The sequence below is a fragment of the Euprymna scolopes genome, chromosome 1 (assembly GCF_053919585.1).
Source record: "Euprymna scolopes isolate OS-2025 chromosome 1, ASM5391958v1, whole genome shotgun sequence".
Lineage (NCBI taxonomy): Eukaryota > Metazoa > Mollusca > Cephalopoda > Sepiida > Sepiolidae > Euprymna > Euprymna scolopes.
Genome location: NC_136482.1, coordinates 177,126,405 through 177,146,587, shown reverse-complemented (window position 1 = coordinate 177,146,587; position 20,183 = coordinate 177,126,405). Strand labels below are relative to the sequence as shown.

The following is a 20,183-nucleotide window of genomic DNA, read 5'->3' as shown; positions in this document are numbered from 1 at the left end:
AACACCCGGCCAACGTTTTTTGTTTTTTTTTTAAATACCCGGGCAACGCCGGGTACCCCCCGTTAGTCTATTATAAAAAACCTCCATTCTAAGACATGACTAATTGAAATATCAGAGACTATCACCTTTTTTAAACAATGTTTCTGTGTCAATATGTTTAATTTAGTTTGTTTTTTCCATGCTCATCATCACACATTTATATATATATAAGGGTTCCTTCGGTCTTTAACAGACTATGGATACCCACGTAGGGGTGCCTGCACATGAAATTTTTGTGGCAGGAGGTGTGCAATCTCCAACCACACCTCTCCAGAGTCAACATTGTTAAATACCAGTCGTAAGTGAAGTGTATGTACAGGACAACTGGAAACAAATGCCGAGATAAGCAGAGACCACCTCTAGCGCCTAGAATTCCCAAATGGTCGCCGCCCATCTGGTATTAACCAGGCTCAACGTTGTTTAACTTTGGTGATCTGACAAGAACCGGTGTGTCAATGCGATTATGCTGTGTATATATATATATATATATATATATACACGGCATAATCACGTTGACACATATACATATATATATATATATATATATAAATATATAAGAAAAGAAATTAAAACTAAGTTGAAATTCACAATTTAATTTATTGTTCAACTGAATATCCCCCCCCCCAAAAAAAAACAATTTTCAAAGTCCTAATTCAGTCGCGTTTCAAAGAATGCTGTTCTTGCTATTCTTCTCATCAGAAGACAGAAAGAAATCAGCAAATTATATTTGTAACAATGCTAGAGTTTGCTGGTTACATCATTAAATGAAACTGCAATTTATTATAGTCATAAACTGCAAAAATGTACATGCCCTTTAAAACAATGAGTGAAAAAAAATAGATGTAGAAAAATAAAAACAAACCCGGAATAAACTTGCAGCTTGCATGGAGACTCCTTCAAAGGTAATCCGAAAAGTGAAAATAATCCTAAGAAAAGTTTACCATTGTTTATATCAGGTAAACACTGCATCTCCTTTGATTTCATTATATACATATATATATATATATATATATATATATATATATATATATATATATATGAATGGAAATGTATAAAAAAGAATACAAAAAGCATAAAAGCTTATAACTTTTCTTTATTTGTTTTCTATTGGTGACGTGCAGGAATACAAAATATTATGAAAAAAAAATTTTTTAACTTTTTTTACAGGTACATAATTTTCGACCAATCCTTCAGTCTTCATCGGTGTAGTGAAAGTCATATATATATATATATATATATATATATATATATATAGATAGATAGAGAGAGAGGGTGTTTGTGTTATTCCGTTGGTTATTGAAACAATTGAGCCGGAGCTCCACTGCACCCAGGCTGTCCACTTTATACAGAGGTCCAGTTCACTAGACGATTGAGGTTGGGACTCTGGTAACCTGGTGTTGGTGGCTGGTTAGGTATCTTTTACAGCCAGATGTCCAGTTGTTTTTTGAAAGTGTCAGGGAACACTCCTTATATTTCTTATTGCGGCTGAAATACAGTTGAATGTTCTCGTACCACTGCAGGTGAAGCTGTGGTGGATGAGGGACTTCATCCTCTGTGTAGTCCAAGGTGTGGTTTTTATATATATTACATCTTGGAGCTTTTCAAGAATACTACTACTACTATTACTGCACGTTTATCGTTATTTGTTCCCAGATTGCCAATGTCCACCCAGTGAACTCAGGGAACAAACGATGAATGAATAAAATATTAAAAGATATGAATGCAGATTTTTTCAAATATTTAATTTACAGACATCATGGAATTTATTATCAGCAAAACTCACCTCAATATCTTCAAATGAATTGACCATATGAGTGGAAAGACCTTCAATGTACGGTCCAAGTATCGGATGTTCTCGTACTTTCAACTTTTTGAATATGAAAATAAACATGAAAAGAGAAATACATTAAATATTAAAATATGAGAGTTCAAGATTTTAAACATAAATATGGTTTATGAATATCAAGATAGAAATAAAAACATTTCAGATTTTTAATATACTGTTTGTTAAATTTGATAATTTTTGATCAATTAATATATACATCTATAAAAGTGAAATTGTGTGTGTGTGTGTGTGTGTGTGTATACATTTCCCTACCAAACTATTATCAATTTTCAGTCTACAGACTCGAGATTTGACATAAGGGGTATTGAGATTTGGGAATATCTTTTTAATCGGTTTTTGGCCAGAAATTTGCCTGTCAAGGGGTCAAAGTTCAATGATTTGACCTTTGAAAACTCTACCAAACTCCTCGGCCAATTGTATAATTGTGTATAAACACTGGAAATTTTAGATGTAGGTTACTTGGACATGGATCAAACTTTAATTTGATTTGAGCCCAAAACAATAAATGTTAAGGGGTCAAAATTGGAGTCAAAGCTAAAAAAATTTGACCTCTGCAGTCTTTACCAAATTACCCAGCCAATTTTTGGTCTAAACATTTGAAATATTAAATAAAGTGTATTCAGATATAGGGCAAGCTTTTTTAATCGATTTTTGGCCAAAAATTTGGCTGTCAAGGGGTCAAAGTTGAAAGAACTAATCTTTCAAGACTCTACCGAACTCCTCTGCTAATTTTGGGTCTAAACACTTGAAATTTTAGATGTAGTTTACCTGGACATGAGTCAAACTTTTTAATATATATATATATATATATATATATATATATATATATATATATATATATACACACACATGCATATGCACATAAAGTTATGAACAGTATATAGGGCCCAAGCAAAGCCGGGCTGAACTGCTAGTGTATATATATATATATATATATATATATATATATTATTATTAATGAAATCAAAGGGATGTAATGTTTACCTGATATACGCAATGGTAAACTTCAAACTAATATAAATAACAGTATTTATATATAGAAAATTTACTTCCAACCGAAAGTCTGTGTGTGTGTCTGGTCACGAATAGGCTCCTATATGGTTGACTATTTAAAAAAAAACTGATTACATATAATGATAGAAAATGTATCGAAGACACAGGAATGGGTATGTTTGATTAATATATATATATATATATTTTAACGAAATCAAAAGGATGTAATGTTTACCTGATATATGCAATGGTAAACTTCAAACTAATATAAATAACAGTATTTATATATATAAAAATTTAATCCCAACCGAATTAAAAAAGTTCAATACGCAATAAAGAGAGCTTATAAGAGAAAGAAAATTAGAACCAAGTTGAACTTTACAATCAAAATTTATTGTTCGACTGAATACTCTAAAAAACAATTTACAAAGTCTTTATTCCGCAGAGTTTCAAAAAATGCTATTCTTGTTATTTTCCTCATCAGAGGACAAAGAAATCAGCTGATCGAATTTGCTGATTTCTTTGTCCTCTGATGAGAAGAATAACAAGAATAGCCTTCTTTGAAACTCCACGGAATAAGGACGTTGTAAATTGTTTTTTAGAGTATTCAGTCAAACAATAAATTTTGATTGTAAAGTTCAACTTACAGTTTTAATTTTCTTTCTATATATATATATATATATATATATATATATATATATAATTTAAATGAGAAATTTGAAAACTTTGAAGTGTCAGATAAAAATGATAAAATCATTTTTTTTTTATTTACTTTTTTTTTTCTTATAAGTCCAATATTTCGCTAATAAATAGCCTCTTCAGGGTAGGAAGTCCAGTCCATGATTTTTTTTTTTTCTTTTTCTTCATTTTGGTGTTATGATGGAGGCAATACCTCGGAATAGAAGAAAGGAGAAATGTACATGCTGTTCCAGCCCTTTGAACTTAAAGCAACTAGCACACCAGTAATTGTTGTGAAATGGAATTAATAAATTAATGCTATAAATATTAGGTACTTGTGCATTTAACGAACCAGACATAACTCAGCATTTGCTCGGCTTTGTCCGACGCATGACATCAACAGCCGGATAAAACCGAGCGTTGCCGATAAAATAAAAACAACGCTACGACAAAATAACTGTAAAATGAAATTGTAAAATGTAGAAACATCCAAAAATAAATAAGTAAAAAGCAAAAACCTACCGTTCATTTATGTTTTTTTTTATTATTAGTATTATTGTTTGAATTTTTTTTCTGTTTGCAAAATAAATACATATAAAATATTTCTTGTAAACAAATTTTTTTTTTTTTAAGGAAACGTTTTTTTTCAACTATTTATGTAAAATGACCAACAAAAATGATATTTGTAGGATCAATTTTTTTTTTTAACAAATAATAGTGAGTAATTGTTTTTATGAAACTTTTTAACTATTTACGTACAAAAAAAGAAAAATCGTAAGAAAAAGGAAAGGAACAAAACTTTACGGGATCTACAAAATTAAGGCTGTGGTGGTTCACTGTTAAATAATGATACCCCTCTCCTCCCACTTTGCTCCAACAGTCTGATATGACCGTGTGTGGTCCCTGGCAGAATGTATTTTCTTATTAGTGGAAGGAGGGTTTCGGCATTCCTATTTGCTACGTTTAAAAAATAAAAAAAAACTCCTTTTTGGTGGGGTCGGTGTTAGACGTCTGCCGACGTTGTGTTTCTGGCGGTTGAAGAAGACAGACTCGTCGATTTCGACCATATGGCCTACGGGGCCTCCTATCTGCCGGGGATTCCTGAGAACGTAATCGTGGCATATTATATCTCGCAGGAAATTCTTCCAGTCCACAATTGTGTGGCGTGACCGCAACCCACATTCGCGTTGGAGATTCCTAGTCACCGCCATCTCGAACGGCCATATCGGAATTCTTGTCTGCTGCTCGATGCGCGTGCGTAGAGTTGAAACTAAGTGTGCAGCGTTTTGATTGGCTGATGACCATGTTTCGTCAGACAACAGCAAAACCCGAGCTGTTGGCGTCATGCGTGGGACAAAGCCGAGCAAATGCCGAGTTACGTCTGGTTTGTTAAATGCACAAGTACCAAATATCATATATAGTTTCTGGTCATCAATTCATCAATAAGGTAAAGATCATGGTTCACATGTGGGGATGAGAATGAAGCCAATAAGATGATCACAAAAGAATATCCAACATATTTGTTATTTGGTTGTTTTTGTTTTACGGCATATCAACCCTTTTCAGGTTATTTAATGCCGAATCCAGTGATTTTGAAGAAATTTTTAATAGAATATTTTTTTTTTTCAAGTCAGTTTCTATTTAACCCATAATTGGGACCCTAACAGGTACTACCACTTCGAGTCAGAGTGGACCTGGGAGCAATGGCAATTAAAGGGTGGCTCCACACTACCAAAAACCCGCAAGCTGGGGCCTCACCATCAGATATAGTTTAAGGTCATATCCAGGACCCCAATATTTGCATTTGTTGAATATTAATGAACTGAAGCAAGGATTGGACTCGGGATCAACAACCAGGATTTTTTCTCAGCGCCAAAAATCAACGGAATATCAACCATTGTTGAGAGAACTTGTTCTCTGTTGACTGAGGTAATGTTATGGTCCTGAGCAGTTCTACCTTCTTTCTTTGAGAAGGGGTTAGTGATTGCTAATCAACTGAGGTGCCCCTACTGGTGAATGCCAACAGAGCTGCTCAAGTATTATTTGCAGGCCAGAGTGCTTTTTCTCTAGGGCGTTGACTCTTCAAATCTCACTTTCTTACACTTGTCACATTATTCGGTCACGAAAGGAATAGACAGTTCATCAGATAGAATTCTTGTAATTTAGAGACCAGCATTTTTATTCACTAAGCGCTATAGTACGGTAGACATATTTGAAGAAGGCCGAAGAGTACATCTGCTGAAAGGATTGCGAATAAATAATAAGTAGATCAATTTAATTGTAAATAATTCTTACAAATAAATTAAATAATTTGTCAGTTTAGTTTGTTTTATAGCATATGAACTCTTTTTGGTAGATTTAAAAGTAATAATTTATGAGAAACAAGAACTTGGACCAAATTTGCTATTTTACACATAGCTGGGGAGGGATTTTTATACCTTTCTCAATGGTAGTACAGTAGAAACGAATGCGATAGCTCCGACTGGATTTGAACTAGAGATCCATTAAACTAATTATTACTCCCTCTGTAAATTATAGAAAAGATGTGTTTTAAAGAAAATAATCCTTAAAGATCACATAGGTCAAACAAGATGACCACCTGACATCGGGTTTATGTAAAAACAAAGACAAAGTGAAACTGAAAAGAAAGAAAAAAGAAATGCCATCCAAAGCCATCCAAAAACTGAATTGTTAATGATGAGCAATAAACTAAATTAAATTGTTGTGTAATTATTTTCAATATTAAAAGAAAAAAAATACAAAAAAACATTAATTGAAATATAAAAATGTTTCTTGCATTAGTTTATGCAAAGTAAAGTTACACATATTGGTTTGTATTTTGTATCCCTTTCACTTGGTATCATTTTTTTCATTTCAGTCTGCATGAAATCATAGTCATAAACATCATTTACAAGACATGTTGGATGCATTCTATAAGGCATTGTTTATTGTTTTCTGTGAAGTGTGAAAATTAAAGTTACACAAACTGGTTTGTATTTTGTATCCTTTTCACTATATCATTTTTTGAAGAGTGTGCTATTTTTGTATTTCGTTTCAGTTTCACTCGGTTTCTGTCTTTATATAACCACAATATCAGGTTGCCATCTTGTTTGACCAACGCAACCCTTAAGAATTAAATCATAAGATGAAAATAAATACTCACGGCTGTTTTTTTTGCTCGTTTATCCTTTTTAGATTCAAGTAGATCATGAATCTTTTCATTATAGATTTCAAAAAAACTTATTTCCACACTGCTTTTCGCCTGAAATAAAAATTTCATAATTATACAGAATTAAAATCTATTTATAGTGCCAAAATTGTTGAATAGCATGCAAGAGAGATTTTGGCATTTGATTTTGAGGCTGCAGGTTGTATACATACTGTGAAATATAAATGTGCGTGTGTGTATATAATGTTTGCATATTTTTTACAATTTAAATTATTTTTAAATCAGTTTCCAAATAAAAAGTATACACAAAGATATTAAAGTTGTTCACATCTGTTTCAAACCAATGTTTATTTTGTCCCTACATGCAACAAACAATATTTTGTATGCACCTATAAATAAAAAAAATCTAGGACAAAAAAAAATGTAAGACAAAAAAAAATATAAGACAAAACACAATATAAGACAAAACAAAATATAAGACAAAACAAAATATAAGACAAAACAAAATATAAGACAAAAAAAAAATATAAAACAAAAAAAAATATAAAACAAAAAAAAATATAGGACAAAAAATATATAGGACAAAAATATATAGGACAAAAATATATAGGACAAAAATATATAGGACAAAAATATATAGGACAAAAATATATAGGACAAAAATATATAGGACAAAAAAAATGTAAGACAAAAAAAAATATAGGACAAAAAAAATGTACAACAAAAAGAAATGTAAGAAAAAAAAATCCCCAAAACAAAAACAAAAAAATCACAAGACTATATTCACTATCAAATACTTCTGTAAGATGTTTAATTGGCTTTATTAAATAAAGGCAATGCGTTTTTTATACAGAAAAAATGTTGAAGGTGTTTGCAAGTTGATTGATTTTTGTCAAAAAGAATTTTCTAATTGGTTTAAATTTCAATATGTACAGCATAATCACGCTTACACACCAGTTCCTGTTTGATCATCAAAGTTAAGCAACATTGAGCCTAGTCAATAATAAAATAGGTGACTATTTGTGAATACAAAGTGCTGTACATGCTCTGAAAACTGAACAGAGGCCATGATTATGATGATGATAATGATGATATATATTAGAGAATTCAGATATTTATGTTGCAATATTTTTTACTAATAATGAGGGTAGATATTTAACTGGTGCCCACAACACAACATGTGACACAAGGTCTGAGGGTGGGCTGGAGGCAAACTCCCTTAAAGGAGAGGCACTCTTGCATTTACAAAAACTGTCTGAGTATCCCTGTTGGCATTTCCTAGTCCGGACGCCTCGGGCAACAAGCAATAAACCTGTCTCCTGAAAGCCGGGTGGCAAAGCCTGGGAGGGTGAACCTCATGAGTGGTACCCAGACGGTGCACCTCAGTCCAACAGGTACTGGACCAGTTCCTGGCCCCACACCTGTCAGGCTGAGTGTCAAGAACGGAGCCTTGATGAGTACTTTCTACCCAGTCTCCAAGCTGCCGAAGCAGCAAAGAGACTCATCCCCACTAGTAATGAGGGTATGGTCCCTCACAGTTGAGAGATTCTATTTATAAATGCTGCTACTAGAAACTGACGAATCAAATTAGTTCATGTTCTGCTATCAACCAATCAGAAACAAGAGTTGCTCCATAAAAATTAAACCTTTTTTTTTTAGCAACCTGGCATATGTTTTCTTCATGTTCACATGAGAAGAATCTTTTGCTCTTTGGCTGCAAAATTATAAAGTTTGGAACCTGTCCAGAAAAAATGTCTGAGAACTCGTCATCTCCAGAACTTGTATAGAATAACTACCCATTGGAAATTCTTCTGAGACTAAAGAATTTATGTGTAATTCTTAAAAAAAAAAAAAAAAGTTTGGTTAGTCCCCCTCACATACTTCTGGCATAGCACTACTAAAAGCTATGACAAAGCAAACCAGTTACTTCACTTTTTTCGCTAACGCCTACATCTCCCCTATGCATGTACTCTTTTTTTCATTATGTTTTTCCAATCTTTCTTTTTTATTTAATAATCATTGAAAAGTTTTTTGGTCTTATTTTAATTAAGAATTATTAAAATTAGTTTTAATTTTTTTTAACGAATTATTGAAAACATTTTAAAATATTTTTTTAGAACTATTTTTGGAATATTATGTACGGGATATGTTTTTTTATGAAGTTTAAAATTTTGTTGTTTTGATTTCAATAATTTTATTTTTATACTTTCATAAACATACATTTATTATATAAATTCAAATGAAAAACTTATTTTTTAAATTTTATAAAATTTAAAATAAAATAAAAACTTATTTTTAAATTTTGTTATTAAAAGTGCAAATAAAAAATTGTGTAATTTTAACAGTATAATTTTATTAATTTTTATTGAATACTTTTCAATAATGTCCTTTTCTTATATTTTATTTCAATAAATCACTTGTAGATAATAGAAATACTGAAGAACAATAAAAGTGAAGGAACTGATTTGCCCTGTCACTGTTTCTGGTAGCGGTACACTGGAAGTTAGGAAGTATGTTAGCTGACTATAACCAAAAGTTCACAATTAGAATACAAAAATTATATTTCGAAAGCCAAAATATATTTATTTAAGCATCATTTAAAGCATGATCAACTGTTTTAAATTAAAAAATAAAACAGCTGATAGAATTTTAAAGTTATGATGCACTCTACAGATCCAAAATTATGCCAGATTTCTTACAGGAATAAAATCATCAGATGTTGCTTCTGCTGTAGTCAATTCTTATTTAAATGTAATTATTTGAACACAACAATTCATAATGCTCCACATGTAAAAGTGTGATGCAATATTCCTATAACTTGCTTATTTAAGAAATAATTCCTTTCCATTCATTTTTTTTTATAAATTAATCTGGGGCTAAACTACAGAGGCAAAACTTCTGCCTATATTTCAATACATATTTGATTAAAAATTATATTCCTTTTTATGGATGTTCAGCACAAATACAGATTCTATGCTATTATTATTATTGTCCTCACATTAATTAAAATGAACTATAGTAATATAGTAATTTGGGTTTATTAGAAAAATGTAGTTTTAGAATATATGTCGTTATTAGGGTATATATCTGTTTTCAAGTTATAAATGCAAGGAAATAAAGTTCAAACACATTTTTTTTTTTTTTACACAGTGATCACCACTTATCAAGGCCCGGAAGGCACTCAGGGATAAGGGTTATTGCAAGTACATTACGTTAGTGTGGACATTTGATGAAGTGTTTACTTAAGGAGGCTGTTCATTAGGAATTTGTTAACGTTGGACTTGAAGACAATCAAGTTGTATTCCGGTGGGAAGCAGGCAGACGGAACAGAATTCCACAGGTGTGTAGTTCTAAGAAAGAAGCTTTGTTCATGGAATCCGCGTTTTGATTTAGGCACAGATAAAGAGTGGGGGAAATTTTTCACAGTGGATTCAGCTAGACGGGTGTTTTTCGTGAAAGATTGGCGAGAGGAGACCAGAGATTGGAGTTCAGACGAGCACCTGCAATGGAAATAACGATAAAACAAGGATAGGCTTGCAACGTCTCTTCTGTGGGAGAGAGGTTGCAGGGTAGAGAAAAGGGCATCCCCCACTAAGCCACGAAGTCTATTTTGTACTCTGTCAAGGCAGGATAGGCTGTTTTTAGCAGCTCCTGCCCAGATATGGCAACAGTATTCCATTCTTGGACGTACTTGGCTTTTATATAGATAGAGAATTGCATCAGTAGTGAGATATCTTCTGGAGCGGTAGAAGGATCCCACCATCTTTCCAGCGACCTTGGCAACAGACTTGATGTACGTGTTCCATTTCAGATCAGGAGTAAAAGTCAAACCCAGAAGCTTGTCAAAACACGGGGCCTCACCCAGACGAGAGCCATCCATCCCAATTGATGCCAGATGGGGATCAGAGCGTTGATGATGTAAGGATAGGAGTTTGGTTTTGGATGCATTAAAGGTAACCAGCCACGTCTTCCCCCACTGAACCATGCGCTCGAGATCAGAGGAGAGAGAATCAGAGAGAACTTTGTCATTTACAGCCTTTGATGTGTTGCCGTAGATGGTCGTGTCATCAGCATAGATGTCAACGAATAATTTAAGTATGTGTTTAGGGAGGTCATTGATGTAGATCAGGAAGAGAGTTGGGCCCAGGATTGACCCCTGAGGGACTCCAGCATTTATATTGCAGGCCTCCAATTTTTGTCCATCGACCACTACTCTTATGAGCCTATCGGAGAGAAATGATTTAATGATTGAGAAAACATTTCCAGTTATACCGTAGCTGGAAATCTTGTGAAGTAGACCCTTATGCCATACCTTGTCGAAGGCCTTTGATATGTCAAGAGCAATTGCCCTAGAAAGGAAGCCTTTGTCAAGAGATTCACTAATCCTGTGAGATATAACCGTCAACACATCTGCGGTAGATATTGCAGAGCGGAAACCATATTGTGTGTCACTAAGAAGGTTGTTTCTGCTGAGGTGGTTGACTATTTCTCTATTTAATATGGATTCCAGCAACTTACTCATAACACAGGAGACTTATTGGTCTGTACTGAGAGGGAGATGACTTATCACCTGAATTCTTAAATACAGGGTAAACTGATGAGGTCTTCCAGGGAGTCGGAAAGCACTTCTCCTTAAGGCAGCGCTTAAATAGTTTCGTAAGTATGGGAGCAAGTTCTGGTTGAAGCTTTTTTAACACTATAATTGGGATGCCATCAGGGCCAGTTGCTTTACTGGAATCAAGGTTCTTGATTAGCTTGGCGACCTCATGCACGGATATTTGTATGTTACCTAGCTTGTTCTGTGTTATAGGAGGAAATATGGGGAGTTGATGGCCTTCGTCGCATAGGGTAGAATTAGCTGCAAAGTTTTTTGCAAATAGTTTAGCCTTGTCTGACGCTGACTAGATGACCTCTGGTCCAGTGATAATGGTTGGGATAGAACGCACACTTCTGTTCAGGATCCTATTTGTTATTTGCCAAAACTGGTGGGAACCAAGCCGCTGATCAGCTACCTTGGATTTAACAGACTGGGCATATAGCTCTCTTGCATTTTTTATTACTCTTTTACAGTGGTTGCTGGCAGTCCTGAAAGCAGCTTTAGTCTCAGTGCATCTATTACGTTGGTAGCTATGGAAAAAGTGATTTCTGTGCGCGATAGCAGCAGTACATTCTGGGGAGAACCATGGCTGGCTGTTAGGTTTTTGTTGGAATTTTTTAGATGGTATGAATTGGTCTATGCCTACAATTAACCATTCAGTCAGATCTGATACTATAGAAGACACTTCCTTTTTAAACATGGAGTGCAGAGGTAAATCAGATATGAATATATGGAAGCTACTCCAGTCAGTCATAGAGTATCAGTATACAGTACGGTGGAGGGGTACGTCTGGGGACTTATTACATTTCGTTTTTATCTTAACTGATACGACAGAGTGGTCAGAGGATCCTAGAGGAGAATGAATGGAACATGAACATAGCTCAGGGGAAGTTGAGAGAAAAAGGTCTAGGAGGCTTGCATATTGACCGGGTGTATCGGGAACACGGGTGGGTTCGCGAACAATCTGAGTGAGGTCATAAGCAATGGCAAAATCATGACAAAACCTCCCCTCATCGTCTGTCTTATTTGAATGGGTCAGCCATTCCACGTTATGGACGTTGAAGTCACCACAGATGTGGATGTTAGCCGAGGGATGTGCAGACAGTATGTGGCCTATTTTCTCAGATATGCTCTTAAAGATAGTAACTCCGCTGTTGTGGGGCCGATAGAGGGCAAATATAAATGCAGTGGTGTTAGCAAGTGCAACCCTGAAGCACATATAGGGTAACTTAGGATCTTCTCTAGAGATATCCCTGCCACACGGGAAGCCATCCTTAATGTAGGCACATATTCCATGCCCATGGCAATCTTGGGAATCAGATTTAGCTGTTAAGTTAGAGTATTCGTTAATTATGAACTCATCTAGGGAAGTGGTCGGCCCTATTCCAGTTTCCCTTAGAAATAATATGTTCAGTTTCCTCTCCTGTAATTGGGTTTCAACCTCTGGAAGGTTGGAACGTAGACCCCTGATGTTGGAGAAGGAGACCTGGTAGTAGGAGTCTACGTTGGAAGATGGGGTTCTAGGCTTATTCGAGTTTTTATTCTGGAGATATTTTATGTTGAGATTTTGGGATTTGTGGAATAGGTCGGCATACCTGGTTAGAGCAGTACAGAGAGGGAAAGTAAGAGAGAAAAAGACAGGAAAATTTTTTTTTTTTTGTAGCACAGGAAAAGGTAAAGCCGTAACAATTACCCACTAGTATGGCATCGAGAGGCCCCACCAGAGACTACTGCATGGTCTAGATCCACTCACCAAATGGCAATACAGCAGTCCCAGTACTTTGTGCCTGCTGATAGGACAGCCTCCTTAATGGTTAATCCAAGGTTCGGGTCTCTGACTATCAGGCGGATAACGTCAGCCCAGACAAAACGTTTACCTCCAGCACCCTTACTAGTGACATGGCCACAAGGACAAACAGAGACAGAAAATTTTCCGACATCTCAGACTACTGTTCACCAAGTACAAAATGTTTTCACCTGAAATGCGTTGATTTAAAAAGATCATCAATGCAAGCAAACACCAAATTGTTATATTCTAGTGAGTAGTTTTAGAATCTTGTAATTTTACCTATCTAGAAAAGTGAGAATGTGTGTGTGTGTGTGTGTGTGTGAGAACGCTTCTCAACCTATATACACAACAAATTTTGGATCTAGAGACTTGAAATTTGGTATATAGGGTATTCAGACATTTTAATTGGTTTTCATTCAGAAAAAAGGGCTGCTAAGAGGCCAAAATTGAAAAATTGATATGGGGGGGGGGGGTCATTGGATTTTTATCTGTTTGTCAACTGTTTCACGAATGCACATGCGTGGATGATTCACATGACAGATTCCTTATGTTAAGAATAAGTAGGTTTGAAAACACTTTAAAGAACGTGGCAAGCTGGCCTAATGGTTATCATACTTGACTCATTGTCTTTAGTTTTATTTTTTGATTTACAAGAAATGAACTGTTTAGAAAAAGCATAATACTCGCATGCACATGTGAAAGTTTCTGTATTAATTAAAATATAATAGTTATGCATATTTTACAACCGGGCGAAGCCGGATAGCCTGCTAGTTTACAATAAACCCTCATTTCAACAGGAAATATACTGTTCAATTTTTCCATATGTATTATTGCTCTCTTTAGGTCCTCATAGGTTTTCCAGTTTCTATTGACATACCCAGTAGATATTGCTTTACAACTGGAATTAACAAAACCAGAGCAAACTATATCAATTACATTTGAAAGAGAAAGGAATGCAAGCTGAACTGGTAAAAAAAAAAATCAGAATAAATGAAGAATTATACAAACCGCATATTTTTCTGAAGTTATTTTGATTCTTTCAAATAGTTCTCTGCTGAATCTTGGCACGATGCCTTCTTCCTTGCCATAACCCATGATGCTGCAATGATACACACAATAGTTGCATACATTAACTCATATCTTATTATGATATAAAAATGGTGTTTGCCTTATACAAAATTGTATTTCTTATTCTGAAACATTGAGACTTATGTCCCTTTTAAATATTAGTACTGTTGTTGATCGACTTCTTTCAAAACAGACTGTTTATACATATATCATGGTCATAGCATTGAACCAACTTGTTGGAAAGATCCAGCCAATAACAAATGGTGATTTATCAACCAGTGATATAACACCTACAATACCATCAGACAATCCCAAACAAGGTTTACTATGTATTCATTTTTTTGTGGACTGTTATCCTTATCTTTACAGTTGTTTCACAACGTTTCGGTCAACTCATCCTCTGGCCTTCTTCAGGTAGTTAACCACGACGGAATAGGAATGCTGAGTCTTGTAACTTTATCCCCAGTAATACCAACTCTTAACTTCAAGGTGTTCTCTTCACTCCCAAACACTCGACTCACTGTCCGCCACAGTTCATCCTTCTTAATGCAGCCATCTCTCTCACATGCAAATTAATGCCTTTATATTTTAAACCACAAAGAGAAAGAATGAAGAAATGTTTACCAACCTGTAACTCTTTCCACTGCCCGTTTGTCCGTAAGCAAACAAACTCGTATTGTAACCTTGAAAAGCTTTCACTAACAAAGGCTGAGCAAGTGATTTGTAGACGTGTTCTTGACTGGCAAATTGAACATCATCTTTGTCGAATGACCAGAATGAAAAATCATACGTGTATTTATATTGGTTATTTGAACTGGTTTTCACAGTCGTTTCTTTATCCTTCATGGAAATAATACAGCACAAGTCGGGATGGGCAAGTTCTCTGACAAAAGAAAAAAAGAAAAAATGTCATTTGCAGAGAATAACATCCACAAACCTTTCACCATTTAAATACTTCATATAATACACATAAAACACATTTATATACCTGTTGATAAAATAGGAAAACAAATATAACATTTTCATAAGTCTGTCTTTCATTCAACAAGAGTTCAAATAATTTTTTTTATGGAAATAACTTGAGACAAGGCGTGAAACCACTTGATGTAAGGAGCTAACCAGAACACAAGATTATTATTATAAAGATAGATGCCTATTGGCCTTAGTCTTGAAAAAAATCAAGGCTATAGGTAGAAGGGAAACAGTCAGCAGGAAGAGAGTTCCATAAGCTTGCAGTTCTTGGAAAGAAACTATTGGAATAGAAAGCTAGATTACAATGAGGTATTGCAGGGGGTCGAAAGGTGTAGGTACCATTTGATCGTACAACTAAGAATGTAGACACAAGACAAAGAGGTAAAAGCAATAGCAAAAGAATGACAAACACAGAGGATTAGAAAAACACAATAAATATCATGTTTTATTTATGAAGAAGAGAAAACAGTAAATCATACGGCACTGGATGTAAGGACCTAACAGTGCTATACTGCTGGTTCCCAGAAAATGCTGGGTAGCCTGGTTGATGGCTATTGTCAGTTAATAGAATAATAAAATATTTATGTTAAATATTTTACAATAACTTTAGAATGTTAACAAACAGTTAGGAATTTTAGTTTTCAGAACTAACATAAGCAAAATTATGTGACAAAGAGGAGGTGATTGTTCTTTTTGTGCTACATAGATATTTATTATTATTCATGTAGTCAGAGAGTTAAAAAAAAAAAAAAAAAAGATAGAATTGATATACACATAGAGGGTTAAGGTTCGGCAGTCAAATTGAACAGACTGGTTCGTCAGAAATGTTGATTGAGTGAAGAGCGGACACATTGCAAGATGTGAGATCATGCAACTTCAGATATGTGGAGGGAGGGGCAGGAATAACAGTTGAAATGTCATTCCTCAGGAATCTTTACTGCAGCTTTTGCAAATCCGTCAAACAAGACCCAAGTATGGACAAGGTATTAGTGGTGGGATGATTAATCGGAATCGGTAATCATAAGAATCGTGTATTCGGGGGGGGGGGCGGAATTAGAATCGCATCGTTAAAAAATACCTTAGATTTACAATTCTTTCATTATGATTCTCTTATATTTTAAGTTGAACTGTTTGTTTGAAGTGAGATTAATGCCGTCAAAAGTTTATGATAAAAACGTCATAGAACTTTTCATAACATATTTAATATGATGTACAAGAATTTTATTAACTACTTTAAAGGTAATCTTTATTTACTTAATGGGTTTTCTTATTCCGTCACATACATAGGCGTTGTCTGTTTCAAAACTTCGAGGCCCATGATTAGTTATGTTTGCACTGTTGCGAAACTTTAGGGGCCACGAGCTAACATTGTTTTCATTTGTGAGCGAAGTTTATTTGTGTATAAAACAACCTCACTACATCAAGTCCATGAAAAAGTTGATGAATACTTAACCCTTAAGAAAAGATTTTACAGTGCTTTCATTGCGACTAAATCATGTTAAAATTCAGTGGTTTTTCCAACTGGTGACTAAAAAAAAAGGGGGGGGGGCTTATCTTTTGGCAAGTTTTTTTTTTTTTTACCGACACTCTTCCATTAGTAAATGAATGAAAAATCTCATTAGTAAATGAAAAATGTCTTGTCAACCTTTATATTTTTTTAAAACATAAAACAAGCAAAGTAAAATTACTTAAACAATAAAAGGTATAATAGAACAATATATGTACTTTCTATTTTCTGAACAAAGGCTGTTTCAGGAAATATTTCTAAAACTAAAGTGAAACTGATCACATGGTATCAGTTCACAAAACTTTGACAGTCGGTCGGCTTTTTTGAAGTATCCAAAAAACAAAAACGTTAGAACTACATATTATGCTGACTGGCGGTTCCGCTTAAGGTCTTTCAAAAACTACAAAAGGAAACAATCATTTGGCTATCTGTTAAATAAATGCGGTAAGTGAAGTTAATTTTCTTTTCTTTTAGAAATTTACATTTCATTAAAATATTCTGTGAATGAAGCAATTAAACATTCCTTTCGGAACTTCTTTGCACAAAGACAAAAAAAAAATGTGAAAAATTTATTAAAAAAGGAAAAAAGTTTAACTTTATTTTTTTTAATCCTTTGAACCCTAACTTTACAAACTGACTAGTCACTCAGTGCCGTTCAACTAGGGGCTTGGTTGGCAGATTTGCCGTTTAGTTGTACAAATAGCCTCAAACTATTATCACAAAAAGGGGCATGTTGGGTTGGCACCGGTATATAGTGCCTCATGTAAACAAGTGTTTGTTTATATTTACGTGATTATTGGAAATGTAATCTGATGATTAAAATTTAATTTAATCACGTTGGTTAACAAATAATAATAATAATAATAAAAAAAATAATGACAGATGAAGTTTTAAACTTCATCTTGCATTATTTCTTTTTCTTTTATTTGTTAACCAACATATCTGTATTGTTCAATCTTTTAAATGATAAAATAAAATTTTAAATTATAAAATAAAACATATTTAATAATCATTTTAAAACTTTATCTTTCATTATTTCTATTTTTATTTATTTAATAACGTAGATTATATTACGCGCTATATACCGGTGTCGACCCAACGCGTTCCTTTTTGTGATAATAAAATTCGAGGCTATTTGTGCAACTAAATGGCAAATCTGCTGCTTGGTCGACATTCACCAATGCCTGGTATCACAGTCATGATGTGAGCATAAGTAAATGTTTCCCAACCCCTACCAAAAAATAAAAAGGTTGTCATAAACAGCATTAAGGCAGAGGCGATTTCGAAAGTTCAATAAATGACTTTTATTTAACAATAGAAATAAACAATTACCAAAAATGTACTTTTTATATAGAAATAAAGAGGTAAATTAAGACATTAAATAAGAATAAATGATTAAAGGATGATAAATATATGACTATATAATAAAAATAAATATAGAAATAAACTAATTTATTTAGATTTAAAAAATAACACTATTATTGTTAAAAATATTTTTTTAAATGTCAAATAAATAAATAGGAATAATTTGAGACAATTGAATATAAAAGGGTAAAAATTTAAAAAATTCAGTTATTTTTAAATTTCATTTAGAAATAAGAATATTCTACAAGGGGTGTGCAATAAGTAATGCCCCTGATCCACTTCCAGTTGTCTGATCTAGCTGAAATTTTGCATGTGCAATGATTTATATCTCTACGGGTTATGTGGCAAATTACAGCACTGAACTAATTGTGGTTTCTGTTTTACAGGTGTTTGAACTGAGTCATGCGTGAAATGGAGCCTGTTGAATGTCGAGCAGTGATCCGGTTTTTGTATTTGAAAGGACGCACACCACAGGAAACTTTTGATGAAATGAAAGAAACTTATGGTGATAATGCCCCATCATATGGCCTTGTAAAACGCTGGCATCGTGAATTCAAACATGGTCGAAAGTCTGTGGAAACAGCTCCCAGTCCTAGTTGCCCCCTTCTGCCATTGATGAGGCATCTGTCCGTCAAGTTGAGGCTGACATTTTGGAAAATCAGCACATTACTATTTGCCAAATAGCCCAAGATGTCAAGATTAGTACAGGGTCTGTGGAAACTGTCATTCATGACCATTTGCATATGCATAAGGTGTCTGTCAGATGGATTCCCAGGTTGCTCACACCATTTCAGAAGCGAGAACGGCGTTGAGTGCTCGAGGAATAAATTTGGAGATGTGCCAAGAAGATGAATTAAAGTTTTTCAAAAGACTGATTACACAGGATGAAACCTGGGTCCATCATTATGATCCAGAGACTAAAGCCCAGTCAATGCAGTGGAAGCACTTGGACTCACCACCTCCAAAGAAGGCAAGGGTGCAGCCCTCCGCTGGCAAGGTTATGCTCACAGTCTTCTGGGACCAGGACGGAGTAGTGATGACCGATTTCCTGGCAAAGGGTACCACAATTACAGGAGCTTATTATGCTTCACTTTTGAGGACATTAAGGGAAGCTATCAAAATCAAGAGGCGGGGCAAGATCAGCAAAGGTACTCTCCTCCTGCAGGACAACGCTCCGGTCCACAACTCGCCAGATCAGAAGCATGGGTGTGTGGTTATGAAATCCTTCCCTATCCTCCCTACTCTCCTGACCTTGCACCCTCTGACTTTCACCTCTTCCTAGCCATAAAAGTTGTTTTTGAAAGGAAAGCGTTTCCCAGATGATGCAGCCTTGATTTCTGAAGTCACGTCGTGGTTGGAGGACCAACCTGGGGTGATCTACAAAAACGGTCTCCAGAGCTGCATGATGGGAGAAATGCATAACTCTGGGTGGTTCCTATGTAGAGAAAGACTAATAACTGTGCCAAGTTTCGTTGCTCTACTGCTATGGGAAGTGGGTCAGGGGCATTACTTATTGCACGCCCCTCATACAAAGTGGAATAAAAATCAGTTAGCGATTGAAGCTGCAAAAAAAAATGTTTCATTTTAAAGAGTTATCGAAGATAAAGAGAAAATAAAACAAAAAATGAATATCAAAAGATAAACAAAACATGTTATTCCTCTTGAAATTTGATGTTATTGCATTTTTGTTGAATTAATCATGACTTACTTTTTATTTATATTTTTTAATATATAAAATAACTCCTGAAATTGATTGTTATTAATTTCATGGTGCATGTTTAATTCATGGTTAAAATATTTGTTTTGACTTTTATCTTCAATGAAAGAAATTTTACGAAAAAAATCAAATCGTTTTCGAAATTCCCTTAATTGTATTTTCACTTTTTTGCTGTACCAAATTTTTTTGCTACACAAAAACTTTCGATTATATAATGGTATATTTCAAAACAACAATTCCACAGGAATTGGAATCGTACTTGGTATCGGAATCGGTAATCAACATTTTCCTGGAATCGAAATCGGAAAAAATTTAGGAATCGTCCCAACACTACAAGGTATGTTTCCCCTATAGTCCAGATGTTATTCACAGAACTGTTATTCGTCCGTTTGTTGTGAAGATTGTCTGTTTGTAGATTATTATTGTTTGTATTTATTTATAAA

The 20,183-nt window shown here is 34.3% G+C and overlaps 1 protein-coding gene across 1 annotated transcript in view; it reads right to left on the bottom strand.

Annotated features, from left to right (window-relative positions):
* The window catches only part of LOC145277776 (kinesin-like protein KIF14), a 122,648-nt gene that overhangs the window by 97,478 nt on the left and 4,987 nt on the right, over positions 1 to 20,183 (bottom strand). The window contains exons 2-5 of the mRNA XM_080129528.1: positions 14,808 to 15,062; positions 14,120 to 14,210; positions 6,720 to 6,818; positions 1,823 to 1,906 (exon numbers count right to left, since the gene is read on the bottom strand). Of these exons, the coding sequence (XP_079985654.1) occupies positions 1,823 to 1,906; positions 6,720 to 6,818; positions 14,120 to 14,210; positions 14,808 to 15,062 (529 nt within the window). The remainder of the gene's footprint in view (positions 1 to 1,822; positions 1,907 to 6,719; positions 6,819 to 14,119; positions 14,211 to 14,807; positions 15,063 to 20,183) is intronic.